Below are 12,001 nucleotides of genomic sequence, written 5' to 3'. Positions count from 1 at the left end.
TCAATGTATTTTTTTTTATTATAAACGTAAGTATAAATATTTATATTAATATTAATATTTATTTCGAATTAATATTTCTTTGTAGAATATCATTTGTGACAAATATAAAATGGGATATTGGCGAATCATGGATGCAATAAAATAAAAAATATGAAAATCATAGTCCAACTTGAAAATTATTTTTTTTTAAACCGTTCATAAATGGTAGAAATGTAACAATAATACTACATGATTTAATTTACGTAAGGAAAACATTAATCAGACATTTATGATATGTAAATATTAATATTTTTAATTAAAAAAATAAACAATCTAACAACTTTTTTGTTGTTTGAATACGCTCCGCGCACATCGTTTATACTGTTAAAAATTATTAGAATGTTGAAATTGATAAAATTTTATCCCTATGGAACTGTTTATTTGATTTTATGTCAAACTTAGATCAAAATTAAAGCAAATTTTTATCAATTTATTAAAAAAACTGACATTTAAAAAAATTAATTTGCGCATTTAAAATTTTAAAACACGCTAAACTTTTTATAAAAAATACATTTTTTCGTTCAACTTGTAATGAAAAACTTCTCAATACGGACTGAACTTAAGCAGATACACTATAAGTAACTTTCACTCGCGTTCGCGTACATGAATAGACATTATCCTTTGTGTTAATTCAATTTTTCCCCGTTCCCGTCGAAAATTTGGGTAGTGTTCTCGGACTATACCTTCACGCCTTTAAAAGAAATGTATAGTTCTAAATGTCAAATCTTTGACCTTTCACATTTTCGACTGCAAAACATGAAATCACATTTTTTCCAATTCTCTTTTTTAATAATACTCGCCTAAAATTTCTAAAGAATCTACATATCGAATTTCAATTTTTTACTACGTGTAATTTTGGTATTATTTGTCAGTGACTTTTGTTTGTAACTCTTCGAATTCGTGTATTCACATTTATATAATATATTTACATAATGACTATTATACTCTTTATGATATTGTAATAAATATTATTTTCTAATAAAAAATATAAAAAGCAATATGCTCTTTGTTATTATTACAATATAATTTTTTTTGTATGTATATAATCGTCGACTTTTTAATTTGTATACATGTTAAGTAACGTATTCTTATACAATTTTTTTTCAAATTTTCGGAGTCGAATGAAGGACAATGTTTGCAATAAACATTCACATTTCACCACACAACTGCAACCAGGACCAATTGAAACAATCACCGTGGGAAAAATGGAATGAGAAATACAGCAAACTGAACCACATTTAAAATAATGATAATTCCTGCAACAATAAATTAAAAAGGTAATAACAAACTATTAAAAGAAAATAACCTAACTTGCTTTATTACAGGTACATTCATCATAAATGTTTTAATTTTAATTTGTAATGTGAAATTAACGAATTAAGAAAATTTAGATTTCAACACTTTGGGAAAATCAAACTAAAAGTTAAAAAATTCAAATACTATCTTAACGAAACAAAATTGGAATACTTTAATTAAGCATTGTAAAAACAGTTAAAACTATATATATATATTATATATATAATATATATATATAATTTATATACATGTATATGTCATTTAATTACGGAATTCAATAATTAAAAATTTGTAATTTATTTATTTAAACTATTTTTCATGTATCGAAAAATTTATTACCGTTTATTTACTATTATATATATAATACAATAATTGTTTTTTGTAAATACTGACTCTTATTTGTTAGAAAAAAAAATTTGTACAAATTAAATTTAAATTTTTTCATCTGTATCTTCTGTACTTTGATAAAATTATCACAAAAGTAATTTGAAATATTTAATTTATTTCTTTTTTTAATTTGAATATGAAATACATATATCTACTGTAATTAGTTCTACTGACAGATCACTTAGTAAATAAAAGCAAACAGCAAGAACCTGTGAAATTTGGAAAAGATAATCAAGACACAATTATTTACAAGTTCAACAATTCTAAACTTTGTAAAAAAAAACAAAAAATATGTTATTTCTTTACATTTTCAATAGCTGTAACACCATCTCTATATTTTTTCAACAAGACGACATCAAGTAGGTACGAAAATACAAATGTACAACATTGGCAATCCAACATAAACTTAAAAAAATAAAAGACACAAACCATTATCTTTCAATCAATTAACATAATAAAAATGCATACATGTTTTTATACAGTAAGTACATACAGTATGGCTATAAAAAAATAGAACGAAAAACTTTCCCTCTCAAACCGTTTGAGCGATATACCGGGTGGTGCACGGTAAGTAGGAACATAAAGATTTTAACATAGGAATAAACAAGTAAAAAGATTTTCGCTGTAAGACGAATAATTTCAGCGCATTTTCCATAAATTGATCAATACTTTCCCAAAGGCCATATCTATGTGCACCATGTTCTTCATTACTAGAGGCATATATGGTTAAATTTTAAAAAAATATCTTAATCAATAAGGAAGTTGACACTCACTACGTAGTCGATATTGCGCGTCCTACACATATTAATCTGATATTTACAATATGCAGTACGTTTGCTTTTATTATAAACATATTTGGTTAAAATTTCAAAAAAATATCTCCAAAAAACTCCGAATTATTGGCATTGCTCAGTTTACGCATGCGCACATCTGATTTTTACTATATACGCTATATTTGCCTTTTAGTATAGGAAAATTGTCCAAAATAGATAAGAAAATTGCCAAGTAGTTGAAACTTGATATAGACGTTTGAAAATACGTATATTTCAAGAAACCGAAGAGTCCCTAACCACAAGAGGTGTGTTGGAGGCATCAGTCATGCTCAAACAACGTAGGGTGAACTGGATTTTCACTTTTTTAACAGGAAGTACCTAGCAATGAACTCCTATTAAAAAAATACTTTGCGAAAATTTTAGCGCCTTTTTATAAAAATTAAAAAACGTACTATTGTTTGCGTTTTGTCCGTCCAGACCCACTTTTACCATTTTGAACTACGTCTAAGGAAATGATACTATAGTCCTGAAATAGATAGGTAGTCTATATCTTGAAGACGTGCCAGGCACTGTTTTAAGCCTCCCCCCATGAATTATTTTCTGAGATGCTGTTTTTGATAGTAAAACGTGTATAACTTTTACATACGAAAACCAATTTTCAAAAATTTCCTTGTCTCAGATGCTGGAGCTATACGCTACCGAATGCAAAAAGAACAAACTAAATATCTTGAAAACTGTAGGAGTAGTTAAAGCTTCGGACGGACAAAAAAACTGGCTGCAATAACGCACCCAACTTCGTTGGAAAATGCGCTAAAAAATAATCAAATCTACTGAAAAGGAGCCAAATCAGAAAAAAACTTAAATGTACACCGTTAATTATTTAATTAAATTCTTTAATAAACAAACAAATTGCAGCTGAATAATTCACATTTGAAATTAAATAAAATATTTACATTATAATCAAGAAAACTGAACGTTCAATTGTTTTAAAACGGCCATTTTCACATAAAATTAAAAATTAGCGTTTGTATTTGAAAATGTCTCAAGAGAAAAATATGGAAATGGGAGAAAATAGTAATGCGGTAAGTATATTAATTTATCTTAATAATAACATACAGTGTCATAAATAGTTTACAAAGACATAATGGTTGCACATATCTGATAACTAAAGTACACAACCAATACATTGATAATTGCTCGATACTTTAATGGTTTTAATGAACACAAATATGCATATTTCCTTCGATCAAGTTATAAATAAGGCTTTAAGCACAATTTCCTTAAACCACGCACCAACAAAATGGACCTGTAGGGTAAACCAGGGTGAGATGGTGAACAGGGATATTTTCGTAAATACTACCTAGATGGCGGAGACTGTATTAACACTTTCTTTCCGAAGGTTAATTGTGTACTCGGCACGTGTGATATCGGTGTACTGTGCAATAACCGGTAAGTAAATCACAAAATATCGTTTTCATACCTCTAAAATATTTTCATGCATGTGGAATTGCGTGCCGTAAAAACTTCAGTTTTAATTTGTGGCACATTATATTGCAATTTACGTTGGTTTTAAAGTGTAAAGACGTTACCTAACCTAAAATATGCGCGGGATTTTGATCTTACCAACCGCAGCAGTGTTCACCATCTCACCCATGCAAAAAGGGAGAGATGGTGAATGTGCTTGCGGGAGAGATGGTGAAAACTAAATCTTAAGGATTTGATTGAAACACTTTTTAATACTTACTGATCATATTTCAGTCAATATGCCAACATTTTACAAACGTAAGAGAACATCTTCTAGAGGTTCGTGGTCAGTGGAACAGCTGCAAAATGCAGTCAACGCTGTTCATAATGGACAAACTTTGAATCAAGCTGCTCGAACATTTGGCGTTCCATGGTCCACATTGAAGCGAAGGATTCAAAAGGGCGATATGACAAAAAAACCTATGGGACCAATGTCTGTGTTAGGCAAGACGAATGAAAAGAAAATTGTTAGGCACATAATGAAGATGCAAAAATTTGGATTCTCACCAACAAGAAATGAAGTTCGTTCCATAGCATTCAAACTGGCAGAGCAGTTGAAATTACGGCATACTTTCAACAAAGAAAATGAAATGGCTGGTCTTGATTGGCTTCATTTGTTTATGAGCCGGAACCCGGAACTTAGCATTCGAAAATCAGAAGGCATCTCTTTAGCACGTTCTCGGAACATGAACAAGACAAATGTGTTGAAATATTTTGATTTGTTGCAAGACATTCTGGTAGATAACGGTTTAGTAAATAAGCCCAGTAATATTTACAACATGGATGAATCTGGGCTGCAATTAAATAACAAGCCAGGATATGTCGTAGCAGCAAAAGGCTCAAAGAGTGTTACAAACGTAACATCTGGTGAAAAAGGCGAAACAATATCCGTTATCGCCTGTTGCAATGGTGAAGGCACATTTCTTCCTCCCGCATGTGTCTTTAAAGGCAAAAATGAAAAACCAGAATATAGGGATAACATGCCACCCGGTTCAACTATCTACATGTCAGTCAAATCTGCATATGTTACAACGGATATTTTCTTTTTGTGGCTCAAGGATCATTTTTTGCCCAGAAAACCAGATGGACCTGTCCTATTAATACTTGATGGGCATAGCTCACATTGCTCATCAGTAGAAACACTGGAATTTGCTGAAACGCATGGCATAATACTTTTATGCTTGCCGAGTCACACCACACATTACCTGCAACCCCTCGACAGGGCATTTTTCAAGGCGTTGAAAACGTATTATAGCAATGCTTGCAACTCTTACATGAAGATGAACCCTGGTAGAAAAATATCACGACTTATTTTCGGGAAATTATTGTCTGATGCCTGGGTTTTGGCTGCCACAGCAAATAACGCTATCTCTGGATTTAGAGCAACAGGGATTGTTCCCTTCAATCCACATGCCATTCCGGATTATGCTTACTTAACAACAAGCGAGCCCGGAGAAGCAGGTTTGTTGCAGACATCACCAGAAAGAGATGATATTCCGCTACCAGGCACTTCCAATTCAACGAACGATGCCAGAAACTTTTCAGAATCCCAAAGCTCTTCCAGCATTGTATTGGAAACTGAACCTTCCGCGAATGAAAATGTGACCCCAGAAAAACTTTTGGACGCAATTTCGCCTGTGCCTGTCATCGCTCAAGTTGAAAAAGTGAGGAAGAACTCTAGAAATTTAGCAGAAATTCTCAATTCAGGCAGCAACATTCAGACACTTAAAGACAAAATGCAAAAAAAGAAGGAGAAAGAAGCAAAAAGCTCAATGAAGATACAAAAAGAAAACAAAGACCCTAAAATCACAGGAAAGAAAACGAAAGGCTTGGCAATCAAAGGGAAATCGAAATTACGATCGACTGTTTCATCGAGTGATACGGAATCTGAGTCATCTGTAGAACTACAGCTCAATGATTCTGATGATGATCATAATGAAGACGAAACTTGTTGCGTTGGTTGCGACGAGGAATACAGTAAAACGAAAAAACCCGTTGACTGGATACAGTGTCTCAAATGTGAACGATGGTTTCATGAAGATTGTACTAAATACGGTGACTTGTGTGATACACGCGGAAAGGTTAAGTTGAGAAAGGTTTAAGTCAATTTCTTCGTTCACCATCTCACCCACTCTGAATTCGCCATCTAACCCACCATGTATGGGTGAGATGGTGAAAGGGTAAGAAAAATAAAATATTTTTTACGTCGTTAAATGTCGCTTTGTTGTTCAATTAGAGTTATATTTTTTATTTATATGTCTTTTGTGAATAGTATGTTATTTTAGTTGCACTAAATAAACTATAGTTTGAAAGCTGTCGTCGTTTAAAGTTTTGTTCACCGTCTCACCCTGGGTTACCCTACATCTTGAAACAAATCAAAGACGAACTTCTTCAGATTTCGACTGCGTAACTCGGTATGCCACATTGTTTTTCCTGCAAAGACAAAGAATTTCCGGTATAAAATTAATATTTATTATATCACCAGCATGAAATTTTCTAATTCAATTTTCAGACGGTCGATAATTACATGGATTTTCTAAGCAAATATGTTGGCGAAGGGTTCGAGCCACATTACTTTAATGTGGATGTAATTGAGACGGACATTAATCGTCACAATAAAAATGAATACGCATTACTCTACGGGTGTCCGAAATTTTTAGAAGGAAATACATTGATCCCACAACTATTGTAAGTATTCCTTTGTTAACCATAAACTCCTCGCACACTTTTCAACAAATAAAATATAAATTTTGGAACATCAACTGTTAAACAACTTCCTTCCTTCCTTCCTATAAAAATTATAGATATTAGTTGCGTAAAATTAACATAAATTAATAATAATAATAATAATGTTTATTTACGCCTAGGGCAATTTACAATATAATATACTATAATAATAAATAATCGTAGCTAACAACTACGTGTACCTAAGTAGATGACACGAAATAATTAAATTTAAATATTGATATAATAACACGCAACGTCATTCAGTTAAAAGTATTATAGTATTCCATTTGAAAATCGGGAGAGATACACTAAATAAATCGATTTTATCATTAAAATTGTTCAATAACTCCAACAATCGATTTCGAGGACTGTTACGAAGGTAAAGAGTTCGATTAAGTCTCATGTAAAGAAGCCTCGAAGATCGAACGAATCTTTGAGGAACATTAAAGTAAATGTCAGACAAGATAGTATGACAGTTTATGTGGCCGTTTAATAACTTAAAGCCGAACTGTAGGGTAAGTAGTGTTCTTCGATTTTCTAACCGCATGATATTGAGATATAGTCTTACGTCATTGGTTCTTTCAAACACGATTCCTGCCAAAGAGAGCTTATATTTTAACAATAGAAGAAAATAGGATTGCACTCTTTCCAATCTATCGATATGTGTGGTAAGATAGGGAGACCATATTATACAGCAATAATCAAGATTCGATCGAACTAATGAGTAGTATAGGGTGCGTAATGTGCACGGATTAGAAAAATTTTGCATTGCCTGTTGATAAACCCAATCATGTTGGTAGTTTTAGATACAATGTGATCATAATGCAATCGAAATGTAAGCTTGGAATCCAAGATCACACCTAAATCACGAACAGAATCCACGCAATCAATCAGCTGACCGTACAGATAGTAACTTTGCAAAGATGGAGAGTTCCTTCTGGAAAAACAGATCACGTGACACTTTTCAACATTTAATTTCATGTCATTTTCAACCACCCACTTTTCAAGTCGCACTAAATCAGATTGTAGCAAACTCATGTCTCGAAGGTCTGCAATAGGTCTATATATCTTCAGATCGTCCGCAAATAAGACATGTTTAGACACAAACACCGATGATATATCGTTTATAAAAATCAAAAATAGTACTGGACCAAGATGGGATCCTTGAGGAACACCCGAACTCACTTCAATTGGATTGGACCACTTATCACTTATCTTCACCTGTGCTTTCCGATTGCATAAGTAGTTCTGGAGCAGAATCAAAGCAGTTCCGCTAACACCATATTTTTTTAGCTTAAATATTAATAAGTCGTGGTTAACTTTATCGAAGGCCTTAGCGAAGTCCGTGTAAACCGCGTGAACATCAAGTCCACGGTCCAGTGAGACGAAAATGTCATTGGTGTAGCCGAACAAGTTGGTTTCAGCTGATCTGCCTTTGCTAAATCCGTGTTGGTATTGAGTAATTATAGTCGAAAAAGCATCCGTTAATTGAGGAGCAAGAATCGCCTCCAATAATTTCGGAATAGCAGAGAGAATTGCTATAGGTCTATAATTAGAGATTTCATTCTTAGCACCACTTTTATGTATTGGAACTATCCGAGAATTTTTCCACACTGAAGGAACACATCCACTTTTTAAAATAGACGAGAACAACAGAAACATGGGTAAATAGATAGATTCGGCACAACATTTTAAAAATCTAGGAGCTATTCCGTCAGGGCCGACACTCCCGTTCTCTTTGGTACGTATGAGATGGTTGAAAATCTGTTCAGCAGAAATTGTGAAACAATTCAGTGTTACCTCAGTTGTGGAAGAGAAGGAGTTTTCCTTGAGTGTTCCGTCCGTAAAAGCAGAGGCAAAATGATCAGCAAAACCGTTGGCAATGGCTTCGTTGTCAGTAATGAGAGTCTCACCTATACACATGGTAGATGGCAGTTGTGATGTTTTGTTGATGTTGTGGTAGAACCTAAAAGCTTACAATAAAATTAGTAAGATCATCCAACTTTATACGTATAAACTTATTTCCAACTTCGTAAATATAAACATACCCTAACCTAAAAGAATACACCTTTCTTTGAAGATAGGTACAAACAAATTAAACACAATTTTCACGCCACTGGCGCTCCTTCGATTTTCAATATCTCAATTAATTAAAAACTTTCACGTACTACACTGTAATTACCAAAATTACATTTCCACAAAACAGTTTAAATGTTACTTTTTTTTGTGTAAAATAATCGATATACTGTTTAAATAATTTCAATTAGCTTTACGTTATATTTACACACATTTTTTCTTTCAAATTAATCAAATACCCCTTTACATATTACCTTTCAAACAATTCTATAATTATTTTCTTCATAACCCCAACTCTAAAAACCAATGAATGTTCCAATTTCGCATAAGATCTTTAATACGAAACCGTAACAGTAAAAACAAATTCATAAATTGATTGTCAATAATATTTAGATGCTCCTTACCTTTTGATACAACTATGAAATGAAAAATATTGAAAATTAAAATTTTACATTCCATCATCATACAGTAAGTTTTTTTGGAAATTAATCATAGGATTTTACTTGCTAATTTTTTAACCCCCTGTTAACTTTTATCTTTAAGAAAATATTCAATCCATTTATCGGAGCTCATAAAGTATAAAAAATTAACATATAAAATCGTAAGACCAATCGTAAAAAACTCACTGCATGTAAACATATTAAAAATTACCAAAAATTAAAAAAAATTTTGATAAATTAATCTACACAAAGAATATTCACACCTTTTCTAAGTAATTGATTGATTGAACTTTCAAACGTGTAGATATTCAAAGCAAAATTATACATAATAAACATTGTCACTATTATCAAAATGTATTAAACTTACAATACACTCTGTACACAAGTCATTTAAACAAATTTGTTCCTAAAGAAATTTATTTCTCAAAAAAATTAAAATAGTTTCCTTCGAACCACCAAAATGAACTATTTACAAAATATTAAACAATACCAAACACTAAAACTAATAAAAATACACACATACAAAATATTTATAAATAAATTTCTCAAAAAAATAAAAATAAAAACCAATACTAAATTAATAAAAATACACACAAATTATTTACAAACTAATAAAAACACACAAATTTTTTACAAATAAACTATTTACAAAACAAAATTTTTAAAATAATATTTTACATTTTAGTAACAAAGAACTTATGGATAATCTGCGAGTGGATACCAGAAACAAAAACTTAAGCGATGTACTTTTTGTACCACGTAAGAACGGCCCCACCGTAATTCTAATGTTACTAAAAACCGAAGAAAAAGAAAGTACAAATTTAAAGATGCTTTACGCGTCTTTAAAAAATTTAAAAAGGCAATTAATAGAAAACAAAATCAATACAAAATTGGCTACAAATGAGACTCTAGGATTAAATATGGAATCCTCGATAACCAGAAAAATTTTACAACATGTACTAGGAGGTACGCCCTACAGAGTGACAATTTGCAAAGAAATAAAGAAAAAGGTAAACGTGTAATATATTTCCACAATATTTTCTAATTTTATGTAAAATTACAGCAGAATTTTAAATCCGGACCAAACAGAGGTGGCCAACACAAAGGGTAAGTTTTAAATAATCAAATTAACGTTTTAAATTATTACAGAAAAATTTACAGGAAATATTACAAACCATATTTTAGAAAATAAGTTAGTTTTAATGTTGTTTTAGTTTTTTTTGTTCATAGTTTTTAATTATATATTATAGTTGTTTATATTACTCTCGTCAGAAAAGATTGCCGGCCACAGCACACCTTATGTCGATCTACAATGTATGTTTTTCTTAAAATGCGAACAACTTCCGGAATAAAATCATCCCAATGTTGAACGAAAAATCCTATCGTTCAACATTAATACAATACTATCCCGAAAATCGCTCACATCTTTAGAAAAACGTAGATTGTAGACCTAGATAAGGTGTTTTATGACCGGTAATCTCTTCTGGCGAGAAGTTTAGTAGTTTAAGTACATATTACTCTCATCATAAAAGATATCCGATCACAACACACTTGATGTCACTATATAATCTACGTTTTTTTTAAGATACGAACGACTTCCGGAATAGGCTCAAATCAATATTGAACGAAAAATCTTTTCGATCAACATTAATACGATACTATCCCGGAGGTCGTTCGCAATTTAAGAACAACATAGATTCTAAATCAGAATCGAGTGTTCTGTGATCGGATATCTTTCCTGTCGAAAGGTTTAGTAAAATAGTCTGTAGTTTGTTTTAGGTATATGTAGATATATTAATAGTTATTTATGTATTATTACACCTATCTACCATAACCAATAAATCATTGTAAATGAAGAAATAAGTATGGACAAAATTTCCTAAACAAATTACACGACACACGATGCATACATTCATTAATACTTTTCAATATTTCTAATGCTTTTTAATCAAACTTTTAATTTAATACAATCTACGTACCTTGACAACACCCTCTTGTCAACATAAATAGGCGCTTTCTTTCGATGATCCAAACGCATTTGGATTGTGAAATCACGTTCTTTCGAAGTGTGATCTTATGATCATGATTGCTAAAATCGTGAACAAACTGAACATAAAAGTTTTATGATCACGAATTCCTAACCTATAAATGCAATGATATTTCTGCTCAAACATTAGGTTAGTCAATATTTGTAACAGAAGAGGAGCGTAATCGTACAAGTACTTCCACTTGTACTGGTATTTAAATTATTTCCATAATCAAAACAAAAAATACCTAATTCGAATGCAAATGTGTACTACGTAAACTTAACCATACTTTGATTGAAATTCGCGCGTTCTTTCGTAAAACGTGATCCTACGAATCACAATCTTGGAATCATGATCGCGAAGTAGCCGATAGAAAACGCCTAAAGATGCTAAATTAAAATTTTAATCCCAATTAGATACAATAGACACAGTCGACGCAAGATAACTGGTACAGTGGTGGCACATTGAATTGAGAAAATTTTATTACTATCACTTAATTCATGTTCAATTCTTACGAACATACAAATCAAAATATTAATATACAGTTAATGTCTGATCACGTTAATACTTATAGCGTTAATGATTTTAAAAACATTACTTCGTAAATAAAAATTTTCAATTTAAACTTAAATAAAATATATTTAACCTGGAATAAATAAATGTGTCTTGCGCTGTACGAATACCTGGCTTGCACGGATAACAGTAAAGCAGG

General features: G+C 31.5%; 2 protein-coding genes across 2 annotated transcripts; both read left to right on the top strand.

Moving 5' to 3' along the window:
- Positions 1-3,565: 3,565 nt before the first annotated feature.
- On the top strand, positions 3,566-6,233 carry LOC116182531. The gene is made up of 2 exons (XM_031503066.1): positions 3,566-3,944; positions 4,254-6,233. The coding sequence occupies exons 1-2, from the start codon at positions 3,860-3,862 to the stop codon at positions 6,119-6,121; spliced, it is 1,953 nt and encodes a 650-aa protein (XP_031358926.1). The 5' UTR covers positions 3,566-3,859; the 3' UTR covers positions 6,122-6,233.
- An 8-nt stretch (positions 6,234-6,241) lies between these two features.
- Positions 6,242-11,035, top strand: LOC116182532. The gene is made up of 5 exons (XM_031503067.1): positions 6,242-6,474; positions 6,532-6,707; positions 9,948-10,272; positions 10,326-10,369; positions 10,424-11,035. Exons 1-5 carry the CDS (start codon positions 6,436-6,438, stop codon positions 10,452-10,454), a joined length of 615 nt encoding a protein of 204 aa, XP_031358927.1. The 5' UTR covers positions 6,242-6,435; the 3' UTR covers positions 10,455-11,035.
- The last annotated feature ends 966 nt before the right edge of the window (positions 11,036-12,001 follow it).

Source organism: Photinus pyralis, unplaced genomic scaffold (assembly GCF_008802855.1).
Source record: "Photinus pyralis isolate 1611_PpyrPB1 unplaced genomic scaffold, Ppyr1.3 Ppyr1.4_unclustered_Scaffold5785, whole genome shotgun sequence".
Taxonomy (NCBI): domain Eukaryota; kingdom Metazoa; phylum Arthropoda; class Insecta; order Coleoptera; family Lampyridae; genus Photinus; species Photinus pyralis.
The sequence above is the reverse complement of the archived record's forward strand: the minus strand, read 5'-3'. Positions and strand labels throughout refer to the sequence as shown.

Coding starts and splice junctions, on each gene's coding strand:
- LOC116182532 (XM_031503067.1), top strand. CDS start 6,436: ATGCCACATTGTTTTTCCTGCAAAGACAAAGAATTTCCG. Junction 6,708..9,947: donor ACATTGATCCCACAACTATT/GTAAGTATTCCT, acceptor TTTACATTTTAG/TAACAAAGAACTTATGGATA. Junction 10,370..10,423: donor AGAGGTGGCCAACACAAAGG/GTAAGTTTTAAA, acceptor AAAAATTTACAG/GAAATATTACAAACCATATT.
- LOC116182531 (XM_031503066.1), top strand. CDS start 3,860: ATGGCGGAGACTGTATTAACACTTTCTTTCCGAAGGTTAATTGTGTAC. Junction 3,945..4,253: donor GGTGTACTGTGCAATAACCG/GTAAGTAAATCA, acceptor ATCATATTTCAG/TCAATATGCCAACATTTTAC.